The sequence below is a fragment of the Rhinatrema bivittatum genome, chromosome 2 (genome assembly GCF_901001135.1).
Source record: "Rhinatrema bivittatum chromosome 2, aRhiBiv1.1, whole genome shotgun sequence".
NCBI classification, from domain to species: domain Eukaryota; kingdom Metazoa; phylum Chordata; class Amphibia; order Gymnophiona; family Rhinatrematidae; genus Rhinatrema; species Rhinatrema bivittatum.
This window is the reverse complement of record NC_042616.1, coordinates 748,605,710-748,625,659: the sequence shown is the minus strand read 5'-3', so window position 1 is coordinate 748,625,659 and position 19,950 is coordinate 748,605,710. Positions and strand designations below refer to the sequence as shown.

Below are 19,950 nucleotides of genomic sequence, written 5' to 3'. Positions count from 1 at the left end.
TTTCCCAGCCGGATCAGTAGTCGTCCAAAAAAAAAACAACCCACCAACAAATATGCTAAACAGATGATCAAGCCATTCAGAATAAATACATAAATATTTTCTCCCCTCCCCCCCCCTTCTATTTATGTGTTTCTTTTACAAAAAGAAAAAAAGTTGGGGGAAAGCACTGCATGCCTGAAAGCGAACGTGCAACGCCACATGCCAAGAAGCGCCCGGCTTCTCCGATCTCGTCTAAATCCGGCAGCATCGGCCGAGCCCTGCGCTGCCGCTCGGGCAGCTTCAGCCGGGGAGCTGGCGGGCGCACGCCTGGAGGAGGGGGGTGGGGGGGAAGCGGCGGGTCGGAGCAGCAGCAGCAGCCGCCGAACCGGGCCGGGCGGAGCAGAGGCGCCGCGCGGCGCGCAGGGCGTGGGGGGAGGGGGGCGGTGACTGTCTCTTTAAGAGCGCGCGGGCTGGGGTGGCGCTTGCCTCCGCTAAGGCTCCTTTGATATTAATAGTGTTGGTGTCTTGAAACTGACGTAATGCTCGGAGACTGAGGTCCTGACAAGCGATAACATTTCTGATAAAAGCCCCGATCTCCCCGCCGCCATCCCTCCCCCGCCCCCCGCCGGCACCGAGCCGGGCTCTCCTGGTACCGGGACGGCAGCGACCACCCTCCAACCCAGCGACCATCATCCGACCCGGCCCGGCCGGATCCCTCGCTCGAGGCCCCTCCCGCACAAGCTGGGGTGGAGGTGGGGGGGTGCAAAGCAAAGAAGAACCCCCACCCTCGCTCTCAATACTTTTATTCCTCCCCCCCCCCCCCTTTTCCGCCACCGGCACCCAAATACAATCCAGGATCAGCTGCAAACAAGAGAAGACGGTTCATGGCTCAAGGCAAAGCTCCACCATCTTCCAGACTGCTGAGATTACTGCCGATTAATCAACAGGTAAAGGGAGAAAGATCACGTAAGAAAAAGAAAAAATAAAAAAAAACAGGACGGCGGATGCTAAAAATTCAGTTTTACAAAAAAGGAGACGAGATCGGGGGGAGGTGCGTGGGTGTGGGGAGAGGGGGAGTGCAGCTGCTTTTTGTTTTTATTTTTTTGCTGTGTGTATGTGTGCTTTTGCTTTTTTTTCCTCTCGCTCGCTCGCTCGCTCTGTGTTGTTAATTTGGCCGACGTAAATATTGCGGCGTGCGTGGCGCTGCTGAGCGTGCGGGAGCCGCCGCCTGAAATGTGGGGGAGCCGGAGCCCGGGGGGTGAAGGGAAAGTGAGTTTCTCTGCGAGGGGGGGAGGGGGCGAGAAAGCACAGCAAAGGGACTTCTCGGGTTTCACAGCCATTTCCATTCTTGTTGGGTCAAAGGCAGGAGACATGGAAATTGGCTCCTTCAAACTGCAGTAGCCCCTGGATCAGAGGGGTCAAGTTCAGACGCAGAGGGAAAAACAAGGCTTCCCTCCCTTCCCCTCCCCCCCTCTCCTTTCACTCTCTCAAGTAACTTTCAGGCTCTTTCTCTGTGTGACTGAGGGAGCGAGAGCACCCGAGCTGGAAGGCTGCTTTCCAGCCTGGACTCCCTTGCAGACGGATCTCTGCGCCCCCTCCCCCTTCTCCGCCCAGTAGTAGAAACTCCTGGAAGTTGGTGGAGACCATGAGCAGCAGCAGGGGCACGGAGGGACAATCATGAATAGTAGTAAGTCTGCAAAACTTTCTTGTTTTTGAAACGCTTTCGCTCCTTCGGTTCTGGCTAATCGGGGGGGGGGGGGGGGGGGGAGGGAGGGGATCGGGTAGAGAAAGACCATCGTGATGCTGTCCAAAGCCTTTTCAGGGAGCCAACCCCCTCCCCCATTCCTGTAAAGAAAGATAAATTACCCCCCCCCCCTTCCCGCAATTTCCCTCCTAACAAATCAAACTTTCGCTCAAAAGGAAAGTTCTGCTATTAGCAGTGATGTGTGTGATGGCATGGGTTCCGGGAACTTCAGATACTTTTCAGTTTGCCTTTTCCACTGCCCCACTCTCTGACTCAGATGAAAGGGACAAAATGAATGGGGACTTCCTAAGTTGGTGAAAGAATTGCTGAGCATGAAAACTCAAAGGTTATTTCTCTCTCTTCCTGAGCAAGGTGGCCAGTGCATGTCGTTTTGCAGGGCACTGCAGGAGCAGTAGCTGCTCTTCACTCGCTCACAGTGTGAAATGAGTCATTTATTCTCTGTTTCTGATCCTTGGCATTCGATTGGTTTCTTCTGGTGCTCCTGCTAAGTGTGGATGCAGTGAAAGGCAATCCAATTTAACAGCTTTTGCGCTACTGCAAGTTTATGAAGGAAAAAGTTAACAGACGGTATAGGGTGCTGTCGTTTGTTTTCAAGAAGTTTCGGCTTTTCTACTTGGGAAAACATACACATGAACATGTATGTGCATGTATACATAACAAAGCATGCACCTATATATATGGTGTATAAATATTTTGTTTTCTTTAATGGTTTCCCTTAAAGATCCTGCTGCTGTCAGGAACTCAAAACCATGTCTTAAAAGGGAGGGGTGTTGCTGATTGCAAAGCCAACAGCAGAAGTTAAGCCGCACCATTTAGAGCCTGGAAATGTATTTTTAAACCTTTTATAAATACATTGTATAGTAAGGAGATGAGGTCAGGAGGATACAAGTGTAAATGGAGCATTCCAGAGGAGGCTGGGGTGGAAAATATAAATAAATATAAATCACAGACCTGGGCTTCATTACACCAGGCTCAGAAGAGCTACGAAAAAAAAAAAAGCCAGGAAACTCCTAGCCATTCAGTCAGGCTAGTTTTAAAATCCTTCAGCGAAAAGTTAGGGATCAGTGTGGCATCATGTTACTTTCCTGTTGGCTTTCGGAAAAAGTGGAACATCTAGAAAGAGCTGCCAGAGTTAAAAATGTACAGGAGAGAGGACGGAAAGCAAGTGTGGGGAGCCAGCTCCTGACGTGGACAGATTGATGAGAATGAAAAATTTCCTGGGTTCTTGAGGGGATGCTTTCACATCCCATTATTCCTCCTGGGTTTTGAGAAGGCCTTTGGTTTTTATTTCTCTTGTAACTTTCCCTGGTAGCAGCTTTCAAGGAAAGACAGCATAATGGTGAAATTATATTATTATTATTATTTTAAGGCAGTTCTGTGAGTAAGTACAGACCTTGCATAAACAGATGAAGTATTTCCTGAAACCCTCATGGCAACGAGACTGGAAGTGTTACCAATATTTTGGTGAAAGATATGTGTAAATGACTTTCTCTAGATAACCTGGTCAAGCCAAACAAATGGTATATATTCATCCTGGAGAAAGATGAGCCTTTCTGTCTCCTTTGTGAGGTGCAGGCTTATGTGAAAGAGGAGGCTCAGTCTGCTGCTTGCAAATTATATATAGCCTTTACTAGTTTTTCATCCTTTGGCCTAGTAAATACAAATGATGAATTGTGAGTAGCCTGGGACACCCAACTTGTGAAATAGTTTCTGGTTAAACATCTGTGGTCATGGCTGGGTAGGAGTTGGGTGGAAACTATGGCGTGCTGAATAGTGCGATAAGTTAGGATCAACAGCTGCAAATTGGTAGAAAAGGCATTGGTCATGAGCACAAATATGTTCAGATTAAGGTATTCTGCCTGAGTGTAAAATGAAGCTATTCATTCAGGCAGACTGATGACTTTCCAGTCCGTGTTTGTCTTTGCTTAATTTACTTTCCACAGGACTACCAGTGTGGAAGTCTGGGTTTGTATTTTTGGCAGGCTTGCATGCTGTAAATGTAGATGTTGCTTTTCCCCAAATATGACACCTCGAATGTCAAAGCAGAGTTCCTAACTCTAGACAGGTATTCAAAAATAAGAGAGGAAAAAGTTTCTCCTCCTCTTCCTGAATTGTTGAGACTTGGAGTTTTTCAGTAGTGTAAACCTGTGTCTTCCTTGCAGTGGAACCAAAACCTGGAAAATCTGTGAATCTTATTTTAAAAGCCTGTTGACGCCGGAAGAATAAAATAATTGGAGTGTTTCTGCTCCTGGTATGAATATATAGTCATAATTTAAATAAAAAATTAATGATTTTTGATATTATGGTGCCACATGAATTCACCACTCCTAAGTAATTCCGTCAAAGGCATTCTGATGCCATTCATGAGCCTAATCTTAATACCCTGAGTAGCTTCTAGCTAGTTGAGATTGTCTTTTATCTACCTTGTAGATCTGTTTTACTGCATTATAATTGGTTGTCATTGCAGCCTGGTAATTGTCCTGTGTTATTAGCATTGGGAGATTGTAAGGACATGACATGTTCATTTGCCATTTTTAAACTTGTTGTGTCATCACTTAGTTATTGTCACAGAAAAATTGTGCCAGTCATAGGACATGGCCGTCGCTGGACCAGTAGTTCATTAAAAAAAAAAAAATTAAATTGCTGGGGATTTATGTTTACATCTGTAAATGCTGGCAATGAGTGAGCCGGTTATACTGCTTGAATTTTGGCAAAGGTGAGCTTTTTCTGGTTTAGAATTTTGTCTGGATTTCTTGATTTGAGTGACTCCAAGTTATGACTAAAATCTATGTCACAAATGGTTCAGATTTAGAGCCTGGAAGATGCTTTTTTTTTTTTTTTGTATGATTTAATTTCGTTTCATTGAATGTTTGTTATGTACGCTATCATTATGGGCGTTTTCTGATGTGAGCTAGCTCAGATTTGCCTGACCCATCGGGCGGGCGGGCAGGAAGATTTCCTCTTGATCTAAGCAGCTCTCCCACCTAACCTGTGGCTTTTGGCAGCAATTTCAGAGCAGTTCCACTTCAAGAGGATATCTGTCTCTGGGCCATCCCTGCCCTGGTTTGAGGATCCAGGATACAAATTACAAGTTGAGTTGAATCCCGATCGACTTTTTTTTGTTGTGGCGTGTCGGATCGTACTGACTTGGATGCAGTCCAAGCCTTATCAGGTCAGTTTGTTGACTGTAGCTGGAATAATTTTCTAAAGCAAACCTCGCTTATCGGAACTAAGTTGCCCTTTGCCATTCAGGAACACCATTAAAGATGGCACTGATTGGTACCCCTGCATCTAGGGATTGAGAGGTTGAGGAGCCCCGGTAACCTTTCACCTGTTGAGCTTGGACACTCTCTAAAGATTTTGCTACTTCTGATTTGGCAGTGGAAGAATGCTTGGGGTGCTGCTGTCTGTTTTGTTCCTTTTTTTGTAGCTTATTTTATTTATTTTTTAATGTTCACTAATTTTATCTTGTGCTTTTTGTAAACTTTAAAAACTGGTATAGAAAGTTCTGTCTTTTTTTTTTTTTTTTTTTCCCATTCTGGTTTTCTTTGGCAACACTGCATGAATTGATTTTGAGGTGCTGCAAGTTTGGAGCGCAGAGAGTAAGTGATGGATGGTATCCTTGTTTATAAATAAATATATTCCCATGCAGTGTAGAATTTTTTTTTTGTTTTTTTATTAATATTTTCTTGTATTTTTTTTGGGTAGCTTAAAAAATAATTTGAACTTTTGGTCTAATAGTTGAAACCTCTCAAGGATCTTATAATGGCTTTTAATGCTTTTATTATGTAGGACTGGCAATAGCTTATATCTATCACTCTTATTGGCGACTTATTATTTTTTCAAGCTATTCATCACTAATATTCAATCTATTTAATATATCATGGTATTGTTATACTGATTCTCTTTGAAACTACATTCTATACTTCTCAGTAGTTTACTTTTTATTGCTTTACTTCTGCCCTGAAATCACAATAGAGCCCACCAAAACTGAACATCTGGCCAGCTGTATACATACATTCATATGTGGGCCTAAGCAATAGGATCGGGGTATAACAACGAATGGATGAGCTCGCGGGCCATGCTCTTGCCAAGGTCTAACCCATTCTATGTTTGCCACAATTCTTGAAACAGAGGGCCCTTCGTATTTGTGTGCTAATCTAGGGGTTTGTTTTTTTTTTTAAATAGTTTTTCTTTATTTTTGTAACTACAGAATCAACTCGTCTGGTGATCTGCTGGTGAAGCCACATCTGTGTTTGAAATCTAAATATACACAGGCCTTATCAAAACAGAGAAAAATAAACAGCGCCCGGTGCTTTATTCTGCTTTGACTGTATGCAGTAAAAACACAGGCAGTGGCTGAAACGTTACTTGCTTTTTAAATACTTGCACCAGTGGCTAGACGTGTTCCCGGGTGGCTTAATTTATACCGGCAGGAAACTCTCTCTCTCTCCTCCCAGTCCCCCTTGCTCCCTCTGCCACCCCCCTCCCAATTGACAAAATGCCAAAATTAGTTTTGAAGGAACAGGCAGAAGTAATTGGATGCTTTTAACTTTTAATAATGTTTGGGATTTTTTTTTTTTTTTTTGAGATTCATGGTAAATACAAAAACAAAAAAATTGAGAAGGGTTGGGGCATGAAGAAATAAAATCCCTGTCGATGGAGTTATTTTTATTCTTGGTGTGCTTTTTTTTTTTTTTTCCACTCTTATTAAAGTAAAATCTTCCCTGCTGAACCATGCCGGATCACTCCAGTTTCTCTTCTCGGTGGCTGGTGCATTTCAGGTTACGGTAATTTTAAACAGACCTCTGAATTTCTTTCCTTCATTGGCATTCACCTTGGGCCTTCCATTTATAAATATGAGAAACAAATTTTATTTATTTATTTATTTTTGTGTGTGTGTGTGTGTGTGTGTGTGTGTGTGTGTGAAAATGCTGACACACTAATGTTAAAATCTCTCTCTCTCTCTATAAAATCCGGATTAGGAAACTTTGCTTTTCTATAGTCCCATCTGAGAGAATCTCTGTACTTAAGAAAAACTAGTAGAAGATTTATGTTCATGAAGGAATAGCAGAGAACAGGTTTTCAAAGCCCTTGGAGTTCATTTTCAATTGAAAAGATTTAAAAACCTGCACTGCAGTTACCACTGCAAATCTGTACATGTTTAATTTAAACCATTTGTCTTCGGAGAAGGTACAAAGTGAAGATGTGTTTACTTCCTTGCCCATTTTTCCTTAACTTTTTTTTCTCCCTGTTATATGAGGGAATTGACAGGTTTTTTTTTTTTTATTGTAAACCTTTTTTTTTTTCCTCCCGCGAAGCTGTGACTGTGGCACACAAACAGTTCATTCTCCTGCAAAGGACCAAGTTAAGCAACAGACTTCCCAGAAGAGCTGACGTCTGTTCAGCCTCCTATGTTGGCAAGTAGGAAAACTGCTCGAATGCACCGTGTTGGCTTCTGCCAGATTTCCCATCCTCCAGGGGAGGCACTCCACCCAGCAGGAGGGCACCCCACCCTCCGCGGAAGACCTATAATTCAGAAGAAACACTGTTAGAATGTCCGCATGCTCTGGGGTTCGAACCCCGTCTCCTCTGGCTGTAAACGTTAAAGCACCGAAGTTAGCAAAGATTATATTTGGATGGTTCAGCTTGCGCTTAAAACCAAGTGTTTGGGATCTGGCTTTTTTTTTTTTTGTTTGGATTTTATCGAATTCTGGAGGAAGGATTCTTGCACGTTAGAAAGTTTTGAAATTTCCCCTGCTTGCTTGACTAGTTCAGTCATTTTCAGCCTAAATAAATTGAGGATCTCTTGGGCTGACGCTCATCAGAGCCCCATGCCGGGGTCGTGCTGAGAAAAGTATTCTTGCAGCTCAGGCAGCTGAAGGGTGGACATGAGAGATTTTTAAAAAAGCAACCACATTTAAAAAAAAAAGAAGTGTGCATTATATATATATATTTTTTTTTTTTTTTAAAGAGAAAACAAAGTGTGAAAATATAATATGTAAAATAAAGGACACTTTGCTGATTCCTCTTTGGATCTTAATCCAGAGTTAAGAAACAGTCAAGGGACTATTTTGAAAACTCGCGCTAGTAACCTCTCAGGGCATTATATCTAGAGGATGTTATCCTATTTAGTAATGTGGCTTAGAGCGAGCTCATACAGATCTGTTATCACTAGGGGTTTCCTCTGTTTTGTGCCTTCAGTGCTGGGCCTGTAGTTTTCCTTTCTTCAGAGATACCAGATTCCCATTTAATGAAAAGCATGCACCAGAAACCTTCTTTTGCTGAGCGCTTTCTCAGTAAGCAGTCAAGGGCTGTGTTTGCAGCTGATTAAAAGGCTTTCGAGTATTGTCCAGCAAGTATATTTCTAACTTTCCGGATACTTTGAAGAACTGTGATTGTCTTAGTGCAAGAAGTTCCAGTTTGCCGTGTTAACAGATTCCAGACAATAATAATATTTCAGTTGAGTCTAGAGGTTTCTTTCCATAATATTACACATTTAAGAAAATTGATTTTAATTTCATTTTAGTTTTTAAAAGTTTGTGATATTTGCCCTTTTGATCAATAGCCTGCATTAATACTCGGTGCAGGATTCGCTGAACAGAGACTGGAAATGTATCTTTAGGGAGCCCGACTCTGTCCTCCGAAGAGTTCCTGCAATGGCTTTAAATGCCCCAATTCTTCTTCTGAGTGAGTGGAACGGAAAATTAACTGTAAAAAAGTACTTTGCGATTTTAGAATTGTTAATCCTTTAGGTGGCAGGCTAAGAATTTTTGACTTGTCTTAATTGATTTGAGTTGCATGATTTTCTAGAATTCCGTGGGCTGTATTTTCCTCAAACGGGATCAAACCTGGCACATGTCCTTGGAAGACAGGACATGTAGGAACTTGGGATAGGGCTGTGTGGATGCTGTGGCTTTGCTGCTGAGCACTGGGGAGTATGCCAAACTTGCAAATTTCAGTTTGGGTAAAACTGCAAGGCTTGAGCTTCTGCCGAATGTGTCATTTTTCTCCTAGACAGTAACGGGCGGAGTCCACAAAATCTGGCAAAACTCTGCCAAATAGTGTGGCATTTAGCGGAATTCCATTAGATTTTGTTAGAAATGCATTACAAATATCATTCGGTCTTCCCATGCACTTTTGGCAAATTTTCTTAGTGAGATGAACAGGTGGAAGCTGCAGAGTAATCTGTGGTGGCAAAACATGCCTGCATTTTATTATTATTATTATTTTTGCTGCAGTAAAGCATGCACATACCTGATGTGGTGATAACTGTTGAAATAGTCGACGTCCGGTCCTGGTTTGCATTCTACTGTGTTGTGTGTGTGGTTTTTTTTTTTTTTTTTTTCGTTCAAGGCCTACGAAAACACCTCACCTGACAGACTGGCTAATTAAGTGGCATCCAGTTTTCCTTTTATTTGTTTTCCCACAAACAACTTTGTGTTGAGGTTGTGCTACTATTTGGCTGAAGTTGATGGTGAACCGGATCTTTGGTGCAAAAAAAAAAAAAAGGAACATAAAAGCAAACAAGCACTTGAACTGCACCCTCCTGCCCCTCCACAAACAGAGATCACAAATCTTGGACACTTCCCCCTCTGTCACCCCAATTGCATTTGGGGATGCTGATTTCTCTTTAAAAAAAAAAAAGTTTTTTAAAGCTGTTGTGTTGGCTCCTCTCTTGGGCTGTGGTTTCTCTGCGAGATTGACTAGACTGGAACAATACACTTCAGTTTTGCCTGAAACCATCTGAAAAGCATCTCTGCTCCAAGAATTTGCCAGTTCTAGGCTCTTGCGAGGGTGAAGTCTTGACAGTTTCTTTCTGTTATATAATGAACAGCGGCATTGTTTGAACAGAGGTAACACATTTTGATTTGTGTACTTTAGTTTTCGCAGTTGGCACTGGTGCAGCTGTGACGCGAGGGAGGGGGGTGATCTAACAATGTAAATAGTTGAATATGCTGGAAATGTGCAGCATATGTGTAATGTGTTATGTATATACAAAGCCCCAAAGTCTGTTCTTTCGGTAGCTGGGAAGCCCTTGGCCTGGTAGTGTCTCATCTGGAAAAGGAAGAAGATCAGCATCGGAAGAGGAAAAAAAAAAATCTGATATTTGGGTTTTCAGTTAAACTGTACTGGGAAGTACTCTTAAGATGCTTCTAATCTTCCTCTGACTCCTAGCTTGGCGGTAAATCCTAGTGCATTTGTGGTTGGTTTTAATTTGGGGGGGGGGGGAGGGCGGGTGCTTTTATTTGGATGCACTGTGCTATTTCACAGTTTAGAGTTGTACTTGCCAACGTTCTTTCATTTTGAACAGGCTTCTGAAACGGGGCTGTTTTTTTATTTATTTTTTTTCCCGGCAGCAGCATGTGCTGGTACAAAGAAAGGGCATTTTTTTTTTTTTTTAATTTCCCTGCATGCTCGCTTTGCTCTGCTAATGCCCCACCCACAGTACGTGCTGAGGCAATGGTGTTACCATGGCAGGGGGGGAGGCCCTGGCCGTCTCCTTGATTTGTGCTCTCACCCCCAGAGACGGCTCTGACTGCATTTGAAATTTGCCCAAACCACAGGGTCCTTGGACAGGCTCAGCGCTGCCTCCCTGTGGCCTGCCTGCCTTCGAACAGGGCGCTCCCTGAAGGAGGGAGAAGGCAGGCCGGAGGCTTAGGTGGCTCAGAAATTCAGAGGCCTGCGCAGCTTCCGCCGTTCAGGAGAGGTTGGAGAGAAAGGGATGAAGAAAGGAAATGAGGGAGGAAAAGGAGGGAGAGGTGGAGAAGGAGGGATGAGGGAGGAATGTGGTGAAATTGGGGGTGAATGAAAGTTAATGGAGTGGTGGGTGGGATGGAGGAGAAGAAAACAGGGCAGGAACGTGGGATATAGAAGAAAGAGAAGGAGGGTATAGCAGGTGAGTCGTGCGTAGGTGTTAGAATTGGGGAAGGGTGCATGCGTGTGTGAGGTGAGGAGGGATCTGCGTGATAAGCAGGAGTGGTTGGGGGATGGGGAAGTGAAGGATGTGAAGGCTGCATGTGTGAGGGAGCTGGGCTGGGATTGTGGAAGAGTGTGGTAAATACCGTGATCGGACAGCGAGAAGCAAAAATAGAAATAAAACAAAATGACCAGCAAATAAATGGGACCTGTAAGAGAAGAGAAAGGGGGCAGCAGGACAGAAACTTCTAGAACGGGTGGGCAGCGCTGGTTCTCTAAAGCCGCAAGAGAAATATTTGCATACAGTGGCGTTAGTGCATGCCACATCGCTTGGGCATCTTCATTGTGGTGGTCCTGAAAATCGGAGGTTTGCGGCCCACGAGCACCCGAGTTGCCCACCTCTGATCTGGAAAGTCTGAGAGAACAGAATGGGTAAGAGAAAATGAAAATATAGAAATCGGAGGGGAAGGGAAATGGAGAATGATTAAATGAAGAAAAGATTTTTAAAACTGATTGATTGTATGAGCAATGCTACTGTTTATCATTTATACCAAGTAAAACCGCCTTTCGGGAGGAGCTGTTTTATAAATGTGACAATGAAGGATACTGAGAAAAAAAGTACTAGAAAGACACACAGGATGAAGATAAAGAGAAAAAAAAGAGCAAGAAATAGGTTTGAAATGATTGTTACATTAGAGAGTAAATTAGCAGAGCCAGGCCTTGGATTTGTTTGTGTCCTGGCAAGAGAGTCATTTGGGACCCCTTCGAGGTTTGGTTGATCTATAAACAAGCTGAGTATTTATTTATCTATTTATTTTAAATTTCAATTTCACTTCACCCTATACATGAAACAACAATGAAAGTTGTATCCTGAGCCTTTTTAATATTCTTTGGAAGAAATAGCTAAATAGTTAAGGGTTAAAATGCAAAGAGAGCTCTCACCTGGTTTTTCGTGCTCTAATGCCACCACTGGCATGGAATAGGAGGTGGTCTGTCTGCTGGGGCCCCCTTGTTGTGATAGAGCCCATAATATCCAGACAAAAAAAAGTTGGGGGGAAAAAAAAGGAATTTTTATTTTATTTGGTTTTGCGATTCAGCTGTCAGCTTTGGGAAGGTGACGGTGCAGCATCTCTGTGGTCTTTGTACAGGGGGAAAGCATTGTTGTTGCTGTTTTTCCAGTGTTGCACTGCATGCAGTCTGGCTTCTTGGGGTTTCTAGTTCAGTTTTTCTGCACATTTTTTCTTTTTCCAATTTTTTGATGCTTTAAACTGTATTTGGTGAAGGGCTCTCCGTGTTATGTGTATTAAGTATTCTGATAGGGATCTGTAGCAGTCCTGCTTGTTTTGTTTTGCTTTGCTTTCCCAGTAAGAGGTGTTTTGGTGTTCTAGGGACCAGTGTAATATTTATAGTAATGCCTTCTCATGGCCTCCATGACTGGTTTTACGGGGGGAGGAGGGCTACTGTGGGGGCAGAGCCCTGAGTTGTCGAGCTTTTTTCCTTCTTCCACCCTAAGGATGAATACTGGCAGTGCTTTTTTTTTCCCCTAGAAAAAAAGCACTGGAAGGAAGCATATCGCTTAAAGGAAATGTCCTCCTGTACTCTCTGGATGCCTCGTTTAAAGTACATTGCAGGTGGAGGTGGCATATATCATCTTCTGTCTACCAATGAAAGCAGTTATTAGGGTAGAAATAAAATGCAACCAAGAGTGGACAAAAGAAGCCAACATTCTGAAAGGGTCTGATTTACCAAGCCGTCTTTTACTTATCCTGTTTTTTTGCGAGAGAAACTTAGTAAATGTTATAGGAGGAAGAGAGCACATATGAAATAAGAGGGGAGGCCAAACCATTTAATCTCACTTTACTTTAGACCATTCCTTGTGCTGCATGGATAGGAGGAGAGAGAACCAAGAAACTCAACAAGAAGCTATAGCTAATAGCTCAAGCAAGTTCCTATGGGCATCCTACCTTGGAGATGACAGTTTAGTGACATTTTTTTATATACAGCAAGATTAAAAATCCTTCTCTCTGGACATTTGATAACTCTTTGGAGCCTTCCCCCCCCGAAGCAGGCATGGATATGCCAAAACCAGCCGAGGTCTGGTTCTTTTTTTGGTGACGCATTGATGAGATCTGTTTTTGTGGAGTACTCATGATCGGTAAGAGTAAAAATATATGGACTCCTCAATCTAATAATTTCAGAGAGAGACTTTTTTTGGAGTAAAATTTGGAGTTAGGTCTATGATTATGGTATTTGAACTCCTGATAGTGCCTGGCATATGTTTTATAAGGATGCACCCTATGATTATAAGGAGTCCTGCATTTTTTGTTGTTGGTTGTTCTGACTTCACCTGTCCAATGGAAGTTTCTTTTAAAAGAAATTAAAAAAAAAAAAAAAAAAGGTACCAGGTCAGGGTTAGCGGTGCGTTCTGTGTACCTTCCACTCCAGCTCCAGTGGCTAAAAGGAAGCCAATTCAAGAAGGTATTAGGTCGAAGGTAAAAGGTTCAGGTATGGCATCCTTGCGGGTCCCGGTAGAACATCGGCACTGCTCCTCTAAGTCTGAATGAGACTTCAGCACATCACATTTTTGTGTGTGTGATTTTTATTTAGTAATTTTAGCTGCTTAATTTTTTTTGTCAATATTTCTTTATTGTATTTTAAAATAGTTCTATTAATACATCAATAAGCAATCATTGCAAAGTACAAACTGCAACAAACAAATTACAATATGCCAACTGGGCCTCAACATCATCAAACTACCCCCCTCCCCCCCTGAAGTTGTGTGCAGCCGAAGCAAAGAAAGGAGAGAGACTAAAGGGAATCAATCTTCCCCCTCTCCACTTTATTAGCTGCTTAATTTTAAAAAGGGAGATGGCCTTTTAGCATGGTGTTTTTTGAAGGCAGTGAATTTGTGTATATTAAACTTTTTTTTTTCTTCCCCTTACTGACACAGAATGTCATCTCTTTACCCTCGTTCAGCGTTAGCCAAAGTTTCACATTATGAAACAATCTGACAAACTCGGTGCCCTTTATTTCCCCAACTGCTGCCACACAATGGAGGCTGCGTAAATTTCCTGACTTCTTGAAACGGGAGATTGTCAGAGGAAGTTTTGAAGCACCGTGCATTTGCACTTCGGAAACCTTTTATTGGAAAACTTTTTTTAATGCACACATGCCTGCCGGAATGTAAATTTAGTTCTGAATCCACTGCATTTTTTTTTTTTTTTTGTTGCGAAAAGAAGAAAAATTAGCATTCGAATTGTGTCTTCTGAGCGCTTAATGAGAAAGTACTTTTTTTTGTGACTGGAGCGAGTTCTAATTCTGGTCAGGAAACTGAGACTAATGAAAGAGCAGGAGGAGAAATTAAAAGCCGACTTTGTGCTTGTGGCTGCTCTGTGATGTCGTCAGATGCAAAGGGGGGGGGGGGGGAGAAGGCTGCAAAGGCTGGAAAAAGTTTAGAAACCCAGGCAGGAGTCCATTTCCTAGCACTGCTATTAAGCTGTTTACTGCAGCCCCCAGAGCCCTTCGGCGAGAAGCAGACCGTGCACGCGGCCTTTGGTGCCTTTTGGTGTTTGCTTTGGGTCCACTTTCAGAGGGAGAAAATGTGAAGGGTTTTGCAGAGCGACGGGGAAAGCCAAACTTGGTTTTGGTGCTGGAAAGGCAGAGGCTGTCGCGGAAGTCCAAATGTTTTTCCGTGGTCAAATGGAAACGGAGAAATCCAACTCTCATAACTTTATTTGCAGTTGCAATTGGGGAAGGCTAAAAAAAAAAAAAATACAGTGAATGCCACTCCTTTCAATGCCGTACGCTAGCTTCCAAATCTTCTTATTTTTCTGGCAGCTTTTTTTCTTTGCTCATCCTTCAAAATAGCTTCGAAATGTAGCCAGATAAGGCTGGGGATGGCAAATTCTGGGTGTATTTGCCTGCATGTATATGAATATATAATAGATGTAAATTCTGTATTCATAGTATATTGTCCAGATGAAAAATATGGCCTAGTGCAGAAAAATTCTCCATCATATGATGATTTAAATCCCAATTCTAGACAGCCCTTTAGTTATCAAAGATAGGGCATTGTGTAAAATATTCTTCTCAAATATGAGGTCCTGAATGGCGATGCCAGGTACCTTGGGTTTTTCATGCATGTTCCCAAAAGGGAGAAGTAAGGCGTCACCAGCTCTGAAATCAAGGGCAAATGAGATTTGTGACTTCAGCAACTGATTCACCATAGGGTTTTCCCCATTTTGTGCCTTCCGGCCTGCAGCATGTGGTCACCTTACGGCGTTCATGCTCTCCACTGCCCATCTGAACTTCATCAGGCGTGTCTGGCTGTTATGCATTCTTGAAAGGGCTGCCGGGAAGCACTGGTACAGGGTCGATAATTGAAAGCTTTGTTTGCCGCCATCATTTAGTGCGTTTTCAGGAGTTTGGTAAATATATTGCCAGCAGAATTGGATTTGTACTATGCTTAGATCTGATGATTAGGATTATGGGGGGATTACGGGCCTGCCAGCAGAGCCTGGCATGCGCTGAAGAAATGCCCGCAGCAGCCATTGACGGAGCTTGTGTGTATTAGTAGTCTATTCAGCACCAGTATCCAGGGCACCCGGGGAGAGGGCAATTACTTCCCCCAGACTATGCCTATGGCAGCACCTTATTGACTCAGAATGCCTTTCATGCACTGTTTTGGATCGCCCACTTGTGTTAGAAAATTTAGACACGTACAATATATGCAAAGGTGCTTAGACTGGATTGTTCAGGGACAGCAGTTTTATTAGTAGAAAGTACATATAAATGTAAAATAGGCACAAGTAAAAAAACACCAAAAAGTAGTCACTTTAGCATTCATTTCAGTAGGTGACAGGAGATTTACTGCTGGAAAAGTTTCTGTTCTGCATGGCCTTTTCTTTCTTTTATATTTTGCAAACAGTATTAAAAGCTGGATTTTTAACTCTGAGCTATTAGAATAGGAGCTGCCTCTCTCCTCGTGTTGTAAACGCAGAATATGTAGTGTTAAGGACTGTTTTAGCGTAGCCTCCTTTCTGAGCAGCCTTGCATCACAGTCAAACTTTTTTTTTTTTTTTGCAGTTCCAGGGAAAACCGGTGTCACTTTTTTTTTTTTTTTTTTTTTGAGTGATACAGATTTTTCCATTTGGAAATCCATTATCCTGGCGAAGGAAGGAGATATTTTATCAGCATGTTTAGAATCTGGATAGTACTCTGCTGTTTATCACCGTGCTACTTGGTTGCATTTCATAGCGACAGAGCATCAGAGAATCTCTGCGGGTTATGTCACGGTTTTTTTTTTTCTTCCAGCTGTCCTGTGTATCCCCTGGCTAGATCCAGCGGCTGTCGGATGTTTCTGCATAAGTTAGCCCACAGTCTGAGAGGAAAACTTTGTGTCACGCTGCAGCCTGCGCGTTTTCACTACCTTTTTTAAATTTTTTTCCTAGTATTTCCTTAAGGTTTGCAACAGATACTTATTTTTTTTTTTTTCTTAATCCTGTGTTTGCCTGGAAGGGTTGTGGAGGGAAGGGGAATTAATATGCATGCGTCTTACTCTACTCCATATAAAACACAAGGGCAAGAGATTTACTGTTTATTGTTTGCTGTTAAGGCAACCAGCACAATTAAACTTCTGTGAAGAAGCTCATAATTGCTTGCCTGGAATTAAGTCACGGTGTCAACCCAAGAGAATTTTTAAGCTTTGTACATGTCAGATTCCTGGCAAAAAGTTATCAGGTTTTCGGCTTAGTCTGTGTGCTCTCCAAACCCTTACAGGGAGATTTTGGAAAGTATTGGGGTTTTTTTTTTTTTTTAAATGTTTTTTTAAAGCATTTTGACCATGAATGGTACCTGACATCTTTATTGTCATCTTGTTCTAACAAAGAACGTTTTTTTTTTTTTTATGACTACAGACTCTTGAGTCTCTTTGACTACTTTGAGATTGGGGATGTGATGGAATGAGCTGGGTTATCTCTGGAGCTGAGCACCACATAAGGGGGCCACTCTTCTGACTAGGGTGGTCAGTGAATGCACTTTCTTTTTGAACCTTAAAAAAAAAAAAAAAAAATCTGATAGGATCGTATATTTTTGAATATTTTGTTTCTTTGCACTGCGTAATCGGAGTAGTGGATAGTGCAAAAAAAAAGCTAAAGCTGTGAGTAAGGTTAACAAAAAAAAGATTGGTGCCTTTGGACTACCGGCTGTTTGCACCGAACAAACAGGAAAGGGCTTTTTTTTTTTTTTTGTTACCAGCCAAAGGAAATGTGCCAGCTTCAAGTTTACCTTTCTAAATCCGTTCATGGCTGCATGGGCTTAGGGGAAAGTTCTCCCCAGGATTTTTATAAACTCTTTTTTTTTTTTTTTTTTTTTTTCTGAGATTCTCATCCTGCAGCAGTAGCGACAAGAAACTTTCCTTTCTTCAACTCCTCGTTGGTGGCCCTGTGTTTCTGCTGATTTTGCGGCCCTTTAACAGATTTAGCAGCTGGATTGTAAAACGTGTCATATTTTTAAAAAGAATAACTGCACAACTTTTTTTTTTTTCTTTGTCACATGCTGTAAAACATGGGGCTGAATGAGGTCCAGTATAGCAGTTTGCATGTTACACAATTTTCATATGCCAGTTTGAAGTGCTAATTACTCAGAAACCCAGGACTGTGGCTGGCACCAGGACGCCTAACTCTTAGAGTCCTCAATAAGTGGCTCCCATTTTCAGTTTTTGCTCTTCGAGGGATGACAGGTTTTGCCTTCCTTCCATTCTAGCAACACTGGATGGTGTATTTTCTTCCTGTAAACCTTTTAAGAAAAATGAGTCATTTGTAACTAATGCAATGAGGAGAATGGAGTTTGGTACCACCGGGGGAAGGGGGGTGGAAATGCGCCTTTGAATAATAAGCAGAGGTATGGATTGTTTTGTGACTGGATAGCAAATCTAAACTGCATTTATCTCTTTACCTGATCTACTTCGTTTTGTACAACTCGTATTTCTACAACTCAATCTATTTGCGTTTCGGCTCTGGGCGCCTAAGAAAGCCCTAGATATGGAGCCTGCATTATAAGAAATTGTTAAACAGTCACTAGTGCCACAACCAGGATGCTGTCGGTAGCTACACAGATTCCAGGACGATTCTTCCACTGGCGCAATAGATGATGAACACATTTTGAAGACTTTTTAACAATTTCTTTCTTTTATGACCTGGCAGTTTCTTTTTGCTGCTTCTGTGCTTGCAGCCTCAGTCAGAACCGGAACTGAAATCTGGCACCGTGGACCTTCATTTGTAATTACCTAAGGATTTTTCATTTGCCCTACCCCTCAACATAGCTTCTTTGCTCACCGCAGAGAGCACAGTCCTTTGGGTAAGGGTCCTTGCATCAGGTCTCCTTTTGGAACTCTGTAATCACAGGCCCTGAGCCTGACCTGTAGGTGTCTTTCTTGAGCAATGAGCATTATGCCCTCCCCTGGGGCCTGTGAATACCTGCATCCACAGCCTGCGTGGGCAGTGGCAGGCTTGCCCCAGGGATCGGACCAGGAAACAGCCATATATGGCTGAGCTACCAAGCCAGCCTCGAAAAATTTATGGCAGCGAGACCTTAAAAATAATCATGGGAGGCATCAGAACAAAACCTAAACCAAGAACATTTCAGAAGAGAGAGGAATGAATTAACATGCTCCATATTGCAATTGTGATATGGAATTTTTACATGATAAGTTGTTGTGGATATCCTTTCTGTTTAGTTTAAATCCATTTTCACTGTTCAGTGTTGGCTTCCAGAAGGTTTGTGCAAGGCTTCATTTTTAAGTGCATGAACCTGAACAGCATGTGGCACAATTTGCATGTTTAGCATAATTACCATTACTCATTCATAATTATGCTAAACATGTGACTGATTGCAGAACGGAATGCTTATGTGACTAGCTGGTTGGTGGCAACTTGAGCATTTTTTATTGTCTTAAGTTTAAGCTTCAGCGAAGATAAGTTTGATCCCTTTTGCTGTTAAAATTTAAATGATTAATTATATGTTGTGTTTGGGGAGGGAGAATATGGAAGACAACCGGTAAATGCTAGTTGAAAGGGACTTCTGGCAGAATGAGATTATAATACGTGTAGCAGGCCTTTCCTTTCCTTTCCTGTTCTGTCTGCAACGTTTTTGGGATGTTTTAGTTCGTAGCATGACTGCGTTGTTCGTGTGTCCCACTTCATTTTTGGATGCCCAGTGCACCTACACACTGTTCTGCTTCCACTGCAGTTTGAACTATTTCAGCCGTTTGTGAAATTACAAAAGGTTGTGTATCCATGAAGGGAACATCTGAAACCAGAAAGGAAATACTTCAAAACTTTATCAGATTCTCTCTTATTTTATTGGGGAGGTGAACACAGGCAAAGTAAGACATAAATAATCCATCAAACGTAACACTAATCTTTGTCTGAAGTGGCCCAATTTTTCTAATTGTGCTAAACAGAGTAAAATAACTTAGCTTCGGCTATAAACTAATACTGCATTATGTCTTTGGAGAAGAGCAAATATTGCAGTAATGCAGCTAAGTTTGTTAGAAAAAAAAATATATATATTTTTTAATTAGGTTTTATTTTACTTACTCTAGTAAGTTTGCCTTTTCATATATATTAGTTATTTTGCTGTTGAATTCCTAAGCCGATGTGTATACAGTCAACCTGTGTCAGTGACAGATGTGAACTGGAAGGATGCAAAGCTTGAATCCTGCATTCTTCAGAACCTGTTGCTATTCAGTGAGAATCTCACTATTAACAGGTGCAAGATGTATTTTTTTCTCTTACATTGTTCTGGCCAAAGTTGTTTTGAAAGTGTGTTTTCTGGAAAATTCAAAGTTTGGGAGTGCCTTGATTTTCACGGCAAGTAAAGAGGTATGTCCCACGCTAGCAGTGATTTGCTCTTCCTTTTGGCACTTGGGGAAAAGCTTCAAAATTTTCTCAAGTAACATCAAACTACTGTGCTGGAGTGAAGATCGTTCCTTAATGGCCTCGGACATGAAAAAGCAAAAGCCGTAAAAGTGTTGGCAAAATAAAAAGCCCCAATTTATCATGTATACAAGAGCAGTATACTTTGCAGAGAGTGTCTGTACTTGGGAAAAGATTGATGAACGTGAGACATGAACCAAAGCTTTCCTTCAGCTAGGCCTGCAGTACTTGAATGACAATAATTAACACTGGTGATTTTTTTTTTCAGATTTGGAACTGTAAATAATAATAAAAAATGACCTAGTAATGGAATTCCCTGGAGATCCCGACACCCTTTCTCTTAAGAAATGT

The 19,950-nt window shown here is 42.1% G+C and overlaps 1 protein-coding gene across 3 annotated transcripts in view; it reads left to right on the top strand.

Moving 5' to 3' along the window:
• The first annotated feature begins 455 nt into the window (after positions 1-455).
• Positions 456-19,950, top strand: part of TRPS1 (transcriptional repressor GATA binding 1) — a 504,317-nt gene continuing 484,822 nt past the window's right edge. For 2 of the 3 annotated variants that reach the window (XM_029591917.1, XM_029591915.1), the window contains exon 1: positions 1,249-1,666. In XM_029591917.1, coding sequence (XP_029447777.1) covers positions 1,657-1,666 — 10 coding nt within the window. In that variant the 5' untranslated portion in view covers positions 1,249-1,656. Of the gene's footprint in view, positions 927-1,248; positions 1,667-19,950 lie in introns of those variants that run through there. The other variant, XM_029591916.1, reaches the window with a different exon arrangement.